Raw genomic sequence first — 18,804 nt, 5'->3', positions numbered from 1 at the left:
CCATTGGATTATTAATCAAAAGCTAGAATACATTTTCCTTAGATCCGTGAACAGTGCAACGCTATATGTAGAGTTGCACTATTCACATATGGTTACTTTTTTTTTTTTTAATTATTGTTTCTCCAGGCGAAAAAGGTGAAAAAGACGGAAAGTTGTATTTTTTTTTTCCTTTCCCTTTTCTTCTCTCCCGCTTCTTTCTCTCGTCTCTGCGTCTCTCTTTATGAATCATCTGTGTGTCGAGTTCTCTTTTCTTTCCCTCATCTTTTCTCTCTCTCCCTCTCTCTCTCTCTCTCTCTCTCTCTCTCTCTCTCTCTCTCTCTCTCTTGTTTTCTGTCTCTCTTGCTCAATAATGTTTTGTCAACCCTGTTTTCCTGTTTCAATTTCCAGGAGTGAATGTAGGAAGTGCATACGGTGGATTAAGTGTGAACATTTGTTCTTGGTGCGTGTTGGTTTTTCTCTTTGATTTTCTAATGCACAAAAGGTTTTGACATTTGGTTATCTGGTCACATGGCCTTCTTTTTTTTTTTCGTCCTCTCCCAGTCTCCATACTGTCCATGTTTTTTTTTCTATAAAAATTATTGCGTTAGAAAAATGACAGATTTAACAGAAAGACTGTTAAAAATATGACTATTAGAAAAATGGTTGTTTGAGAAAAAATTACCGTTGAAAAATTTGTGTTGGAAAAATGACCGTTTTAACAAAAACAACCGTTTGACAAACATGACCGTTTGAAAAAAAAAAAAAAAAAGGGACAGTCAAAAAATACGATAATGAAAAAAGTAAGGGGTAATTACCTTTTCCCCCATCAACTACCAGCCATTGTCAACATACCCTCATGAACTGACACCTCGACCAAAAGAGAGCATCTAACTACCAACTTTACATACTTTTCCCTCCTCCGTCAAGGAATCCCGTTAACTTGGACGGAATATTCCATTTTTGGGCGTTAATTTTGGTTTAAAGACCAAAATGCCCTCCAACAGTAATTAATAAAAAAATATTAAAATAAATATGTTTAAAAAAGTTGAGGGCATTTATGTCATTTTTGAATTTGAGTTAGGGTATTGAAGTCTTTTTATGAATTAAACTGACGGAATAGGGCAAAGTATGTAAAGTTGGTAGTTAGATGCTCTCTTTTGGTCGAGGTGTCAGTTTATGGGGCCATATTGACAATGGCTGGTAGTTGATGGGGGAAAAAAGTAATTACCCCAAAAAGTAATAAAAAATAAAAAATATAGAGTTAAGAATAAATAATCGGATGTATGGTGGCTTTTAAAACCCATTAGCTAAACTAGATAAAATGAATTTTGATTAGCTATTTTAGATGGAGATATACATAAGCCATTGAAAGTGCTCTAGAGCACTCCCATCAAGTTCCTCAAAATGGTTCCCTTCCCTATGTTTAGGGAAAATATCACAAAAAACACCAAAATCTAACCTCCAGCAGCTACCCTAATTTTGGGTTTTTTGGGAAGCACTGTTGCTTCCCAACCTATTATTTTAATTAAAAAAAAAAAAAAAAAACGGCTCTCTCCTCTCTCTCGTCTCTCCTTCCCCCTTCTTGCGTTGGTCTGTCGGAAACCATTTTCCAACACCACATGCTTACTTTCTCACCAAACAAACAAATAACCACCTTTTAATCACACACAAAATCCCCAAATTCCAACTGCCAGAACAATCAAAAGAAAAAAAAAAACAAAAAAGAAAACCCAGAGGGTTCGGAATTTCACCGAAATTTCACAGTTTGAAATGTCCAGAATTCTGCCGGAAATTTCTTCTTGTTTCACCGGAAGTTCGAACCTCAAGCCACCAGAATCGCACCCTCAACTTCTACTGCGTCGACCTAGCGCGGTGTGGCCGAGGCCGATCTGCTGGAGCTCGTCGTCGGTGAAGTTCTGCGGAGGCGGTAGCAGCAGGACTCGGCGAGCTTCTTGCTCTTGCGGCGCGCCCCATCCTTCACGGCCCGGCGGAAATCGACGGTGTCGCCCTCGATGCGGCCCGGTGAAAGGCAAGGAATTAAGGTTGCTATGGTTGAAGATAGAGGGTTTTGGGGAGAGGATTGAGGAGGCCGTGGAGGGTGAGGGTGGCAGAGGCGAGAGAGGAGGGGTTTGGGAAAGTTTCTGGAGAAGACGAGAGAGAGGAAGAGAGAAAAAAAGAAAATAGAAAAAAGAAATAAAATAAGAAAGAGAAAAAATAATAAAAGAAGATAAGGAAATAGTATTTAATTGATATATGGAAAATTTAGAGAATCTATTATGGGTTGTTTTTTTATAGGGAAGTAAAAATTAGTTTTGTTCCCTAAATATAGGGAAAATGGTAGGGAAACTGATGGGAGTGCTCTAAGTCAAATTAACCAGCCTTAGTCCTACTCCACATCTAACCAGCACCACCCCATATTTCAGAGGCTCTTACTATATTTCACGAAAATTAATTATGGGTGGCAAAATTTTTGAATAATGTTTAATTAACTAAAAGTTTGGTTCGCTCAGAGAAAGAAAAATTGATTCAACTACTTACAACATAAATGCATTTTCCTGCATAGGACGTGAATAATGAACTTCAAACATTAATAATATATATATATATATATATATATATATATATATATATATATATATATATATATATATATATATATATCTTAAAAGTAAGGCTGGTTTATTACAATAAATCAAAAGTAACTCCCTTGTTATTACATATAAACATTCAAACATGCATGTTTTTATTTGATAAATGGTACCCAACATATATTAAAAGTCAGAATTACCTAAAAAATGTGAATGAAAACATTTAAGCAAGTAAAAAAAAAATTATTAACCAAGATTTATGCTTATCTTGATAGATATAATATTGCGATCAATAATTTTTTATTTTTCAGAGAAGCAAAAGATCTAGTTCTGACCTAAAGACATCGGATATTATAATCTTTTTGGAATTATATAAGTAGTTTGATAAAGGGATGTCGAAGAGTTGAGACAAATCATATGTCAAATCCTTTCCTTTCTAAGCAGTTGAACAATGAAAACTTCGGTGCATTTGTGAGGAAAAAAAGTAGAAAGCAAAACGATGAATATAGTTATATAGAAACAACGGGAAACAAAATGCGTGATTTGTTGATGCATTTGGTAAAAGAAATCGTGTTGGTGTAAAAAATAAAATAAAATAAATAAAATATGAATTATCAAAAAAATCACAAAAAATCTGGTTCATGTGAAAGCCAACAATGGCCAAAAAGTAAACTCGCTAGGTACCCAAAAAATTGAAAGACAAAAAAGCCCCCTCTAAAAAATAATCTTTAGGGTTAAATACCTTACACACCTTTGTGGTTTCAAAACTTTATTTTTTCCGTCATGAGTTTTCATTTTTGTTCAAATGAGGTACATGTTCTATGAGAAAATACGGAAATGGTACCTCCGTCTATTTTTCCGTCCAAAACTAACGTCTGATCATGTCATTATACATGTGTCGGCGTACCTGTGCGACACATGTCCCTAGATGCAACGTCAACGCTGACGTGGCTACTATTTTTTATTTTTTAACTTTAAGGACTTTTAAAAAATAAAAAATAAAAAATAAAAATTCTAGGGGTGGCTTAATGCCAGTTTTGGGGGTGGCCAAGGGCCAAAGTGAAAAAAGAAAAATTGGGTTTTCGCCTATAGGGGGGGGGGGGGGGGGGGGGGGGGGCAAACCAACCCCAAGCCAAATGGAGGTGGCCGGCCACCCCCATGTGGCCAGCCACCACTACAAATTTATTTATTTATTTATTTTTAAAAAAAGCCTTAAAATAAAAAATCAGTGTACCATTTATGATAGTTATTGAAATCACAGGGGGTACATCATGAAATTTATAAAACCACATAGGGTATATAATTGAAAACCGAGGTACCATTTGTAATACTTAATGAAACCACATAGGACAAAACATGAAATTAATAAAACCATAGGGGGTTTAAAGTTACATAATTCACATACATATGACAAATTACAAGTTAGCGCTGATGTGATGCTAAGAGATAGGTGTCGCAATATTACACCGACACGTATTGGATAACGTAGCAATCCATTGGTTTTGGACGAAAAAATAGATTGATGTACCATTTTCGTCTTTTCCCATAACACAGATACCTCCTATGAATAAAATGAAAATTCAATGAGCAAAAAATAAAGTTTTGAAACCACATGGAGCAATTAGGTATTTAACCCTAATCTTTAACAATCGAAAGGGTACTAAAGTAATTTAAAAATGAAAAGACAAAAACCCTATCTTATTTTTTGAAGTCAAAAGATTTAGAGATGCAGAAGATAAAACTAATGCACGAATGAAAAGACCAAAACATTCCTTAAAAAAATACTCAACTCTGTACGAATTTAGAAGGTTAAAAAGTAATTTCAATGTAAAAGACAAAAGTGTCCAGCAGATTCCCTTACCAGCCATAGGGTAAGTAGGGGCAAAATAGTAATTTTGAAATCTAAGAAAATGTTGAAGAACAAAAATAACCCTTCCTGATTTAACTATGATGAACAAAGAGGAAGGGTATAACCGTAAATTGACACTATCAAATAAAAATCAATGTTCGGACTCCATTCACACTTTTTATATATCTCTAGGTAAAGATGCCAAAATTCATTGGAATACAAGGGGTTAAAGTTTTGTTGCGTAAATTTCAAATAAACCTTTTTTCTAATGTGTATATAAAATCATGATATAATCTTAGAGCAGAACTCAAAGTCTACATTGCAGAAAACATAATAAAGAGGTAATCAGCATAGTAAAAATTTAAAAAACTGAAAAAATTCATGACATCCTTTTGACAAAAAGAGACAAATTAACCCACATCAACACACATTATGATAACCCTGTTCTGAAAATATAGCTTACCAAACACAACAATGCAAAACCAAAATTAGAACCCTAATAAGTAGCAAAGGCAGAAGGCTTCCACAGTACTAGTTGAAAAGTAAAATTAACCCACAAAAGAAAAACAAGTCTCTTTTGAGGCAAGTAAAGAAAAACAAGTTCAGAACAACACTTCCAAAGGAAAAAAAGAAACATACCTTTTGAGCAAAAACCATATCTCAGGAAACTAAATCACCAGGCGACGTAGGCGATGGCCAACATGTGCTTGGGATCGAAATGTATAGACTGGCTAGCTTGCCAGCTTTCACAGCTGTTTCCAACCAAGGTATCGAAAAGACACCCAACGCTGGTTTCAGCATAGTGTTGTCAAATAACAGAAAAATGATATTTGTACAACACAGGTACAACAACTTCATAAAACCCCCTCACACTGAGACCCACCCCATGTGAGGAGGTATTGTGAAGTTGTTGTACTTGTGTAGTGTAGGAATCAACTCTCTATTCTTATTCCCCCTTTCCCCACCGGGGGCAGCTAACTTGAAGAACAGAGCAAAGTCAGCAGCACATGGACACCTGATATTGATTATATAAACGAACATAATTCATAAGAATAGTAGATAATTCACATAAATGAACAACATTTAGCAAAAATCTGTAGATTGCTGGAGATTGACACTTGTTACCTACAAACCAACAATAAGAGCTTCCAGGTAGAATCAGTCCTGAACTACAAGTTATTATTACAAAATCTTCCTGTGAAGGATTTAACAGAAATAATTGCACTTTAAACTGACAACATTAAGCATCCTACTACAAAAACTGCTCAATTTTTTAAACCCGCCAAAAGGATCAATATCCGCATCTGAAGACTATGTATGACGAATAACTTAAAGCATCTTCTCTCACCCTACTGATGAATCCATAATATGAAACCTAATCACCAAATACAAATATGGACTAAAGCAACATCTCTGCAATCTGGACAGCATTAAGTGCAGCTCCCTTGCGTATTTGATCACCACAGACAAAGATGTCCAACCTGCTCAGAATTATTCCGTTAGTATTAAGGTTCATCAAAGTGGAAAAATAATGATTTCAGAGAAAAAAAAAATGCGGCCCATTAATGAGTCTCACCCATGGTTGCCTTCCTGGGACAAATCGCGGCGGATCCTGCCAACTGCAACATCATCTTTGTTTGACACCTCCAATGCATGGAGTAGGGAAGCGATTGGATGCCCGATCATCAATAACCACTACACCAGGGGCCTTCTTCAGAATATCCCTCGCTCGATCTGTGTCCTGGACAACAAAGAAACTCAATGAATTAAGAGTTGAACCTTCAAGTGGAAATTGCTTACAATTCTTCAATCCTCCTTCACAGAGTTTGGATGGGATGACAAAGAACATGAAACATTTTATAATGGGTTGTGGATTTGTTTTATTGTGCCGAAGATGGTTTTGGACCGAGAAAAAATAAAAAAGGGAAAACCCCAATATAGTGCAGCCATTGTAGTAGCTTCAATGCATAGGATTTTTTCAAAAATAATCTTATTGATGCCAAAGGGCACGAAGACCTTTTGCTCTCTAATATATCGTATCTTCAATAAAATACACTAGTCACCCACACCCATTGATCTCTAATATATCGTATCTTCAATAAAATGCCCTTTTGCGCAGAGAGACAACGATGAGAAGCTTGAGATAGGGACAGGAACATCAGCTTCTATGGAAGCTTAGGAAAAGAGAAAAATATTAAGGGGGGGTGGCGGGGGAAGAGAGAGAAACCCATTAAAAAATTTATGGGTTGGTGAACATTGTCAAATTACGTGTAGAGTGAAATTGTTCACTAGTGCTTGAAAAAAATAAAAATAAAATAAAAAAATTATTTTTATTATTATTATTTTTTTTTTGGCATAATGGCTAAAAATAGTCTTTGTTGAAATGGTTAGCTATTTTAGTTAAAAAGGCAAAATGGCTAAGAGCATGTCTTAAAAAATTAAAAAATTAAAGTAAGAATAATTCCAAAATGATCATCTAAACTTATTTTTTCTACTTTAGCTAACCACTTTTAAAACATGTATCCAACAGATTTTTTTAAATCTTTTCTCTATTTATCAAAATAATCGTTTTCATTTCATTTAATTAATTTATTTATTTTTATCGCGACCAATTACTTTGACAAAAAAAACATGATCCATTATAAGCAATATGCCCCCTTCCAATTTCCCATCTTTCTCTTGCTTTGCCTTGAGCCTCTTGATCAAAACAATATGATGAGCTCAGCACGTACAAGTTTTCACTTTTACTTGAGACTCAGAATGGTAGACAAGATAAAATTTTCACTACCATTCATTTTCCTCCGTTTCACAGCACCTAAACTGTAACACCTCGGTGAAATTAACTAACTGGTAGTTAACTTCATGGTTCGTCTCCTAGCTTTATTCTAGAAAGAATAAGACTACAAGGATCTCCATTCTCTCCGAATAGAGTCTGCAACAGAAGACTTTCACTTACAACAGAAGATAACAATTTAAAAAAACCACAATCAAAATAAGGATAGTCAGAGTGAAGCTTGAAACATCATAACATAGATAGCTGAATCTACCAAAGTACGGTCAAAAGACCAGTCATCAAATATAATACAATATTCGGAACCAAAATATAAGAATCAAAACATAACATCAAAAGTCAAGTACTACACTTAAGAAGATAAAGCATAACCATGATATCAATCATATCCAGGTGGAAATCACCATCGCGGTTCCACATCCCAGCTAACCAAACGAGATTTAGCTCCTAAAAAATTACTGTGAGCACTCCCTCCAAAAGGACCAAGTGCCTCTCTGGAGTTGTTATCTACAAAATTAGCTATAAAACAATATATGTTTCATAGGCAAAAAAAGATACAAGTGTATGTCCACGACATAGTGAATAATAATACACATGATATACACATTTTCATCTGGTGAACTCAGATGTTTAAGATATAAATCATATGCATCAAGCTACAGTTATAACTCACATTTCATAAGATGGTCATGGATGCAATATAGATTTAGTAGATGCTTATAACAAAGTAATCATGTAATAGTTCTACAGCATATGGTCTACCCAGGATATTAACCTTTTTCCCGACAAGATTTACGTTGTCCCAAGGAACCTGTAATACAACACTGGTACCCTGCCCCTGGATATGTATGCATACCTTCATATACTAGCAGCCCGACCGAGCCTGACTTCGGGTGGCCTATGATACTAGCAAAGTCATAATCGTGACCCCCATTTAAGCATGGTGCACCAGTCACAAAAAAAACCATTGGATCCAAGGCTCATCATAACATAATCATAAACTTTTGACATTAAGGTCAACTTGTATAATATAGTAAGCCCATTGCCATTATCCCACACGTACTGGTACACTATGTCATACGATGCAATTTAATATGCACCGTATTTTATATGCATGCTTTTATAAATTACTTCATTCCATTATCTCGTTAATCATCACTCGTTTTCACAAAAATAGAGTTTACAGTAATAAAAAAAGTATATTTCATGTGAGTTGTAAACATGCAAGTTTGGTACACAAAATAATTATGCTTATGCGGAAAAATAATCACATAACAAGTATCGATATGAGTTTTTACTCATTTGTGTTGTAGGGTGTTTTTCAACAAAATCCTCATGAGTCTTTTCTACCTCAAAATCTGTGAAAAACCCATCATTAATTCTAATTCCGAGTTAAAACTAATTTTAGGCTATAACAAGTTCAAAATAGGTATTTTGCTTGAACCATGAATGTTTAGGACACAAGGATCGAACTTTCGGGATACAATGCTCGAACGTTCCAAACATGAGGAACGTTCGTTCGAAGCACGAGGATAAAATGTTCAGCCAGGGGGATCGAACATTCGTTCTTGGTAGAAACTTATTTTTGAACCAAAACTTAAGCAAAGTACTTCTAGCAAAACCTAGGGTCTTAACAGTACTCATAATACGATCCTAAGCCATAACAACACATCAAGTAAGAATTACAACGCCTAAAACATCAAAATGTTAATCCTAATACTAAACAAGCATTAAGACCATTATAACGATTAGGGAATTAAACCTATGATTAAAAGCTATGAAGACAAAGCGACAACATAACGACTATAAAAGAACGAGTTTAAGCTAAGAGAATTTGTAGCACCTCAGATTTTAAACCATAGAATTGAGCGTCTTAAATTATTTGATCACCGAATAAGCCAAAACTAAAAACCTAATAGCTTCCAAGTCCTACCCTAACTAGGATTCACATGCCTATTTAAAAGAGCCTTGTATATAAGAGTTCATACTCGTTGGTTACAAAATCAGAATTGACTTGAGAGCAAACCTTAGCCTCCAAAGATCATCTAAAAATTGTTCTTGAAGTTCCACTCACCATGGTATGTGATTTCTTCAAGAATACATACGTTGTTTTTATGCTTTGAAAAAACTACTGCTATGCTTATCATGGAGCACATCCCTTGAGAATTTTCCACTGCTTTTGATGTGATTAGTTCAATATATGTTCCTAACAACAACCAGAAGCCTTAATGGCGTATTATGTTAAATGTTACAAAAACATTATATATAACAGAATAAAAATCACAAATTCACAGAATCACAATCATAAGCTTTAATGATTATTATCAAAAACCTTATGAAAACATTTAACTAACAAACATTTTTCTAAAAATTATCTATATTTGCTTGATGCAATAGATATTATGTCGATGGGTGCAACATTGGTGTTGCAAAATGTCTTCATATTTGGTATAGCTAAAAATTATTAATTAATGAAAATTTTTTGACACCAATGAAAAATTATTTTCAAAGAAGTGAAAGACGATTTTTGCTTTAATGAAGAATAAACCATTTTCTAAACCGAGTCTTTGCTACTCCCCATCTCTCCTCTCTTAACCAAACACTAAAAAAAATTAATTTTTAAGGTCTCAACTAAATAATAAAAATAAATTAATTTTTCTAAAAGAAAAAAGTTTTAGAAAAAATTTTTATACTCAAGATAAACATAACCTTAAATTTTAAATCCAAAAAGTATATATCTTTTTTATGAATAAATAGAAGAAAAAACAAACATATATGTCACCAGCCATGCAAAAAAAAAAAAAAAAACTCATTATTCTTGCGGGTCTGCGGCACAACATTGGGCTAGAATTTTTGTAAGGGTTCATGGTTCTTCAAGCAGTAGATTGTCTCTTTGGTTTTATTTTTGTTAAGGAGAATAATACAAATACATCTCCTACCAGGGGCGGAGCCAGGGGGTCGAGAGGGGCAGTGGCGGACCTAAATAATTGTGGTTGGAGGGGCCATGGCTAGGGGTGTAAGATGAGCCCAACTGCTCGTAAATTCGGCTCGGTTCGGTTCGGTTCGATTCGGTTAAACTCGAATCAGTCTTGGTTTGAATAATAAATGAGTCGTTCGTAAACACAATAATATGTTTGAATATTAAACGAGATATACTTGTATAAATTCGGCTTGACTCGGATAAACTTGTATAAACTCGTATAACTTCATTTTTACCAAAAAAAAAAAAATCATATTATTTTAATTTTATAGGAAGAACATCTTAAGTAAAAAAGAATTATTTTTCTAATATGATAGATATAACTTGTGTGTACATGAGTGTGTTTGTAAGTATATGTGGTTATCTTTGTGTGAATGCACGCACGTAATTTGTGTATTTGCATAATGAATTTATATACATACATATAAACTCGAGATTATATTATTAAGATTCAAGTTAATTTATTTAATAAACTCAAGTGATAAAATTTTAACAATACTTAATTAAATAATTAGTAGTATAGATTTACGAAAATGTAAACAATCATGATATTTACTTTATATAAGAAATGGATAAATTAATTGAGCAGCTTGTGATAAGACCGAGCTCAACTCGTATTCGAAATAAAATTAAACGAGTCAAGCTTGAATAGAATATCTCGTTCGGTGATAAATTCGAGCTCGACTCGTGTTTGAAATAAAATTAAATGAGCAAAGCTTGAACATTAATACTCGACTTGACTCGGTTCAAATACAACCCTAGCCATGGCCCATGGAAAACTAATGTTTCCTCTATGGACACTACAAAAAATCATGATTTTAGTAACGTGCGAATTTTCGTGCGTTACTAAAATTAGTAACGTGCTTAAAATTTGCGTGTTACTAAATAATTTAGTAACGTGGAAATTTTTCCACGTTACTATTTAGTAGCGTGCTACCGTGTGAAACTTAGCACGTTACTAAATAGTAATGTGGAAAAGTTTAGTTTCCACGTTACTAAATTCTATGTCAATATGATTTTTTTTAAAAAAATATATATAATTTTAAATATTTAGTACCGTGGTAAATGTTGCACGTTACTAACTTAGTAACACGGTAAATTTATCACGTTACTAAATTAGTAACCTGCAACATTTACCACATTACTAAATATTATGTCAATATAATTTTTTTTTTAAATAATATAATTTTATATAATTAGAGACGTGGTAAATTTATATAATTAGTGACATGTGAAATTTAACATGTCACTAAATATTAAGTTAGTATGATTTTTAAAAAAAATAATTTAAAAATTTAAATTATTGTTGACATGCCAAATTTGACACCTCACTAAATATTAAGTTGATATAATTTTTTTAAAAACAATTTTAAATTTTAAATTATTATTGACGTCTCAAATTTGACACCTCACTAAATATTGATCTATCATGATCGGTCGGATGATCTATCGAATGATTTCTCGATCCTATTGATCTATTGATCCTATTGATCTATTAGGATCGATCGGATGATCTATTAATCTATCACGATCAATCAGATGATTTATCAATCCTATTGATCTATCAGGATCGATCGGATGATTTATCAATCCTATTGATCGATCACAATCGATCGGATGATCCATTAATCCTATTGATCTATCACGATCGATCGGATGATCCATCGATTCTATTGATCGATCGGATGATCTATTGATCCTATTGATCTATTAGGATCGATCGGTGATCTATTGATCCTATTGATCGATCACGATCGATCGGATCATTTATTGATCATATTGATCTATCACAATCGATCGGATGATCTATCGATCTTTTTGATCTATCACTATCGATCGGATAATCTATCGATCCTATTGATCGATCGGATGATCTATCGATCCTATTGATTGATCATAATCGATCAAATGGTCTATCGATCCTATTGATCGATGGATGATCTATTGATCTTATTGATTGATCACGATCAATGGATGATCTATTGATCTATCGATCCTATTGATCTATCAGGATCGATCGGATGATCTATCAATCATATTGATCGATCACGATCGATCGGATGATCTATCGAACATATTGATCGATCACGATTGATCGAATAATTTATCGATCCTATTGATCGATCACGATTGATCGGATGATTTATCAATCCTATTGATTTATCACGATCGATCGGATGATCCATCGATCATATTAATTTATCACGATCGATCGGATGATCAATCGATCCTATTAATCGATCGGATGATCTATCACGATTGATCGGTTAATCTATCGATCCTATTGATTTATCATGATTGATCGGATGATCTATCGATTGAACGTCTGATTGATTCTAGTGACTATGACATGTCAAATGTAAAACGTTTAAAACATTTATACTAATTAAGTATTAATAACTAATTACTATGTTAATTTAACATACTATATAAATATTATTATTAATGGATTATAAAATAAAAATGTGTTTATAATTTTTAATGTGACTGATATAATGGGCGCACAACAAATTTTTTGGGGCCAAGCTTGCTCCAATTTTTTTCCCTAAATTTTTAAAACACCCGCCCCGTCTGAAATTTTGTTTCTCCAAATATTTAAAACTCCCACTTCTTTATACACTTTCTCTCTTTCTCTGAGGAGTTGGTTCTCCGTTTGCCTTTGGTTCTAGGTAATTCCTACTCCGAATCTCAGTCCATATCTCAGTCTTCGGTTTGCCTTTGGTTCTCGAACTTCTCGGTTTGCTTTTTTTAAATCATTTCTCCCTCTTTTTCTTTACGATTTTCTTCTTACTTTTTCTCATTTTCTTTCTTACGGTTTCGCCGAGAGGAGCAGAGTTCCGGAATCGGAACGGACAGCAGGGTCGCGATCAACGGCGACACTTGGGTGCGACGTGCCGGCGCCGGAGGCCCACCTGGCGAGCCAGTTCCTGGCAGAATGGTTCTCTCTCTCTCTCTCTCATCATTTCTTGATCGGTGATCATCTGGGTAAATCTCACTTCAATTCTTTGGTTTTGTTTTGAGACGTGGGTCACCTAAATCTCACTTCAATTCGCTTGGAAATGTTCAGTTTCTTCCTAAAAAAAACAGAGCAGCATTTATGGCTTTTCTTTTTCAGTTTCTCTTCTGTTTCTGAAATCCAGAAACAGAGCAGCGTTTTTCTTTTTGGTAAATTTGTGGTGAATGGGTTGGGTGAATCTGGAAAGAATGTGCTTGACTTGGTTCATTTTTTTGGTTTTTCCGCATGAATATATCAGAAATTGAGTGGTAGCTAGTGTATTTCATGTTTTGCTCAAGTTGTTTTTTTTGGTTGATTTGGGCTGCAGACATGGCTCTTTACGGTGAAAAGGAATGGTATTTCTTTACCCCAAGGCCGAACCGGGCAGCTGGAACCGAATACTAGAAGGTGACCGGAGCGGATAAGCCGATTGGGAAATAGTCATTGTCGTTAGTGTCTCTCTCCGGCGACGAGCAGCTCACATTTTTTTTTTTTACATAATTTTAGTAACTTGTGAGCACACGCTACTAAAAATATTATATTTTTTTTATTATTTTGTTTATATATAAATTAGTAATGTCCATTTACTAATTTACTAACGTTTGCACGTTACTATATATTTACTAACGATCAATTTTTCCTGGGTTACTATGCAATAACGTGATGTCTATTTAGACGTTACTAAAATTATATTACTAACTGAGGGATTAGAAACGTAAAAATCACGCCACTGATTTTACGTTATTATAGTTTACTAACGTGCAAATTAGTAAACCTAGGTTACTAAAACCGAAATTTTTTTGTAGTGGGACTTATTTACCAAATCTTTGAGAACTTTTATGGGGGAGGCTTTGCCTGGGTTTTGGATTAGGTAGAAAGCAAGGGAGGGGGGAAAAATGGTGTCGATTTGGAGAATAAGAGAAGCCTTTTGGTCAACTAGTTGGTCTTTACACTTATTGACTTATTACAAGAAGAAAAACAAAGAAAATGTACCAAGTTAGTGGAGCTAGACCTTACACTAAGTAAAAAAAAGGTGGTAGCTAAAGGAAAAATGCATTACTAATTTTATTTTTTTTTCCTACAGGGCCGTGGCCTCTGCTGGCCCTTTAATAAATTTGCCATTGTTGCCACCCTCTCAACCTACAAATTTTTTTTTTTACGCCCGGTAAAATTTTCTTGCATAACCTGATTGCCCACCCTAAACCAACCATAAGGACTATAGACATTACCGGCAGGGCAAGTAGCAGATGACATTTCATATTTCAATTTGAAGATTTTTACTTTTTAGTTTAAGAGCTATAAGAAAATTAGGTTAAAAAATAAGACCCACTAAGAAGTAGATAATCCAAATGGTGCATTTGAGTTGTTCTTAAACGTTTAGGTTTTTTTTTGACATGTCCATCCAGGAGGGAAATGATGAATTTGAATTAGTGGCTTTCGCTTCATGAGGCATGGTCCTTAGTCGATTGAGCTACCCCTAAAGACATAAACGTTTAGTTTTAGTTGTTCTTAAATGCTCAATTTCATTAAAGCCTTATTAAACTTTTCTTTTTACCTGAGCTGTCAACTTTTGACTTTTTTTCCTTTGCTTTTTTGGGTCTTCTGCGTTTTTTTGTCTTGAATACGAAAATTAAGCCAGACAATAATATATTGTGGAAGAGAGAGCATGCGCAGTGCAGGTCTTCTGTATTTATTGACTAAGCCAAGAAAAAAACGCATGATTTGAAAACTTATTTTTGTTTTTTTTTGTTTTGTTTTGTTTTTTTTTTTTTTTTTTTTTTTATGCTTATAGCTTATGCGTGAAAATATAAATTGCATTTAAACTAGAGTTAATTAAATTATTTATGAAATTTGTTAGTTATATTTTTAATTATTTGTAATCATTTTTTTTTTTTAAAACTCTTTTTAATCTTGCCTCCCGTGAATCGATATTTTGGCTCCGTCACTGTCTTCATCTACTCATCTTATTTTTAAATTCACCATTAAATTTATTGGACCAAAAGTTCAATAGTAAATTTAAAACTTGATTATATGAAAATGAGTAATAAATGGTTGGAGAATGAATGTCTAACATCTTCCTTTGGTTAATAAATGTTGAGATGTAACATCTTATTAGTTTGACTATTTTATTTTGGTTTTGATAAGAAGAAAAATGGAGGAATTTTACTAATTGGTAGAGGTTTCTTACTTCCAATACATACAAGTCTCTTTAAAACTCTAAAAAAATATATAAAATTCAAAAATACAAATCAATCAATTGATTTCGGTTTCAATTTCAAATGGGGCCTTTAATAAAGACGACTCATTTTTTTTTTTTTTTTGAAACAGAATGACTTTTTTTAGTTGGAAGTCTCGCAAAATCTAACACAAATTAAATGAGAAATTATGCCTCTTTCAATGAATTGTTAGCCAATATTGGCTACGTAAGCCTCCCATTGATTGCGGTTGTGATTATGGCAGTTTTTAGTCCAGTTATGTTAAAATATATAGACTGTATTTTTGCATTTGTTGTTAAGGTAATAGTAATATTGTCACGTGGATAAATGTATAACATTGCATTTGTTGTTTATGGCATGGCGTTATCATATATATACATGGGCGGCTCAATGAAAAATTTAAGCCTAAGGCATTTTTTTTATTTTAAAATATAAATATAATCTTTTTTTATTTATTAAATATTTAAAAAATTAATTTAAAAATCATTCGCCTAAATTAATTTTTAGATTTAAAATTACTATAAAAAGCATTTTTGTGGACAGAAAATATTCGACGTACTATTATATTTGTTGATTTTAAATCATAATCAACATTAACAATATGATCGAACATGCAAGAGGTGTAGACAGAAAATATGCGTAAAAAGATGCTTTGATGTGTACATCTAAGGAGATTGTAGCCGACAAATTTGACGAAGACAATTAGACAAATGCAAAGAAAATATAGGAGGAGATGCTCCAAATTTATATATATATATATATATATATATATATATATCTATTCTGAGAGAAGTCGTGAGAAAAGACCAAACACCATCGACCACAGAGAATTGATTGAGGAAAGATGTCGGAATCTCATCCGATGAACGGCGGAGACGGCACTTACAGTTACTCCAAAAACTCCTACTTCCAGGTTTCTTCAACTCTACCTATTTTTTTTTCTGTTTTCTCCGTTGCATGATCCTCCTCTTTCTCTTTTTATTTATTTATTTTTAAATTATTTGGTAGTAAAATATTTACCAGCCAAATAACAGAGATCGCTGGGGCTGGAATTGAAACGTTGGTATGATCAATTTCAGTACATCAAAACTCAGCTGTTGCTTTTCAGCTATAATTTTATTTATTTATTTTATTTTTTTTCTGGTTAAAAAAATGACGAACAACCCAAATTGTAACAAAAATATGGATAAGGATTTTCAAGAAATTGTAGATTCTTAAATTATGTGAATTTAGTCTGTTTCTTACATCGAACGGCATGAAAAATGCTACCTATTAAAAATGTAATATGTTACCAATTAATTAGAATTGAGTATATTTTTATCAGGTTGTGTTGTGCTTTGTGTCGTAGAAAAGCTTTGAACAAAAAATAGTCTTTTAGTTTACTGAAAAAGAAGGGTCTCTTTGAAAGTGAAGAAAAAGTTCTTTGGGAGGATTTTTTTTTTTTTTTTTTTGGATGCTTCGGTAGCATGCTACATTTTTATTAAGATTCATTTTCAAGCTTTTCGATGTAAGGAATAGCATGAATTTAAATAATTTGAGAATCGACAATTTCAAAGAAATTGTAATGGATCCTAATACCAAAAATAGCCGTATTTTTTTTTTTGATAAGTAGTTTAAATTTATTATGTATTATTTATGTTCCTGGCAAATATCTTCGGAAACATGTATGCTTGTTTGCATATGTGTGATTAAGATGTATATGATGCATAAACGAGCCTACATCTAAAGGGAAGTGTTATGATATAAATTATTAAATTTATCACTTTCTTATCAGCTTAAATTTTTTAAGATAAATGATAATTTTATGATGGTAATTTTATAGATGCCATTTTCCTTTCATGATATGAACAAACCAATCTTCTTGGCCTTCATCATAGCCTAGACCATACCAGTAATGGCTATGGCTATGAGCCAATAAAGATGGTAATGACGAAGGTGAGAACAGGAAGGAGAAAATTGACATCCTTAACTTATGTACAGAGAGCAACTACAAATAATGCCAAGGCAATGATGGATGATGCAATTGCAGAGAAGCTTGATGTTATTTCAGATTGCACATTTCGAATTGCAGATTTGGGATGTTCAGTTGGACCAAACACTTTGTTTGTGGTGCAGAATATAATAGATGCTGTTCAACACAAATACCAATTATCCGAATTCCAAGTGTTTTTCAATGACCACGCCTCCAATGATTTCAACACCCTCTTTGCCTCTTTTCCACCCAAGAAGCCATACTTTGCAGCCGGCGTGCCGGGGTCTTTCCACGGCCGGTTATTCCCTAAATCCTCCCTGCACTTTGTGCATTCATCATTTGCACTCCATTGGCTGTCCAAGGTGCCAGAAGAGTTGCTGAACAAGAAGTCTGCATCATGGAACAAGGGGAGGGTTCACTACACAAGCGCCCCGGATGAAGTAGCTCATGCTTATGCAGCCCAATTTGCTGAGGACATGACAATGTTTTTAGATGCTAGAGCTAAAGAGGTTGTGGTGGGTGGACTCATGGTGCTTCTCATGCCAGCCACCCCAAATGGGATCCCTCATTCTAAAGCACCATCGGGATTGATTTGTGATCTCCTGGGGTTCAGCCTGATGGATATGGCCAAGGAGGTATTACTTTTTTGCATTGGGAGCTTTTTAAGTGAAACACTTCAATGCAACTAAATTTATATATTGAACCTTAAAAATATCCAAAATTATATTGAAATAAAATCCATTTCATTATTTGATTATTCGCCTTGCCCTTTCCATTTTTTTTTTTGGTTGTTGTTGCAGGGATTAATAAGTGAAGCTCAGGTGGACTCTTTCAACTTACCTACGTATGCTCCCTCGCCCAAGGAGATGACAGAGCTTGTGGAAAGAAATGGGTTTTTCAGCATCGAGAGAATGGAAATGACAAACCCTCCGTCAAGCATTGATGGCCCAGTCAATGGGCAGGCATGGACAATGCACTTGAGAGCTGGCCTGGAGGGCATAATCAACAAACATTTTGGAGCTGAGATTATCGATGACCTGTTTCATCGATTCCATAAGAAAATTGAAGAGTTTTTCGCCCTACTGGAGTCTTCATCCAAAGAAAGAACTCAGATCTTTGTTGCTTTAAAACGCCTATGATGTTTCGTCTATTGAAACAGACATAATTTGCTTGTGTTTTTCCTTTTTGCACGCTGGTTATGTTAATGTCCAAAGAAACTTAAATCATAAGCTGCAAATGTTATTAAGTCAAATTCAGATGAATTTTAATTCAATCACTTTACTTTTTGTTTCAAAGACATGTCAGGCAACGTGAATTCCAATTCAATTCATACCCCTGTTAGTTCGAACATCATCAATGGGCCATAGAGAGCATGCTTGTTTCAAGTTTGAGTTCAAATGACAAACAGAGAAATTTAGAAACTAGCTGGCACAT

General features: G+C 33.9%; 2 protein-coding genes and 2 long non-coding RNA genes across 5 annotated transcripts in view; 2 read left to right on the top strand and 2 right to left on the bottom strand.

The window, feature by feature from the left end:
* Positions 1-18,804, bottom strand: part of LOC133877409 (RNA-dependent RNA polymerase 1-like) — a 133,074-nt gene that overhangs the window by 92,988 nt on the left and 21,282 nt on the right. The gene's annotated exons all lie outside the window — the stretch shown is intronic.
* On the bottom strand, positions 5,484-6,505 carry LOC133862592 (uncharacterized). The gene is made up of 3 exons (XR_009899256.1): positions 6,433-6,505; positions 5,993-6,157; positions 5,484-5,897 (listed from the first exon to the last, which is right to left on the bottom strand). It is a non-coding gene; the product is annotated as an uncharacterized LOC133862592 (long non-coding RNA).
* LOC133876736 (uncharacterized) lies at positions 12,797-13,612 on the top strand. 2 transcript variants are annotated; one of them, XR_009901618.1, is made up of 3 exons: positions 12,797-12,856; positions 13,021-13,125; positions 13,511-13,612. It is a non-coding gene; the product is annotated as an uncharacterized LOC133876736 (long non-coding RNA). The 2 variants fall into 2 exon arrangements; XR_009901617.1 differs by having other exon boundaries at positions 13,021-13,172.
* LOC133858706 (loganic acid O-methyltransferase-like) lies at positions 16,174-18,609 on the top strand. The gene is made up of 3 exons (XM_062294176.1): positions 16,174-16,311; positions 17,379-18,005; positions 18,171-18,609. Exons 1-3 carry the CDS (start codon positions 16,243-16,245, stop codon positions 18,507-18,509), a joined length of 1,035 nt encoding a protein of 344 aa, XP_062150160.1. The 5' UTR covers positions 16,174-16,242; the 3' UTR covers positions 18,510-18,609.

This window comes from Alnus glutinosa, chromosome 1 (genome assembly GCF_958979055.1).
Source record: "Alnus glutinosa chromosome 1, dhAlnGlut1.1, whole genome shotgun sequence".
In the NCBI taxonomy this organism is placed as follows: Eukaryota; Viridiplantae; Streptophyta; class Magnoliopsida; order Fagales; family Betulaceae; genus Alnus; species Alnus glutinosa.
This window is presented reverse-complemented; position numbering and strand designations above follow the sequence as displayed.

What these genes read in the sequence shown, in the direction of transcription:
- LOC133858706 (XM_062294176.1), top strand. Translation starts at nt 16,243, where the DNA reads ATGTCGGAATCTCATCCGATGAACGGCGGAGACGGCACTTACAGTTAC. An exon ending in CCAAAAACTCCTACTTCCAG is followed by an intron (nt 16,312 to 17,378) that starts GTTTCTTCAACT and finishes ACTTATGTACAG; the next exon opens with AGAGCAACTACAAATAATGC. An exon ending in TGATGGATATGGCCAAGGAG is followed by an intron (nt 18,006 to 18,170) that starts GTATTACTTTTT and finishes TTGTTGTTGCAG; the next exon opens with GGATTAATAAGTGAAGCTCA.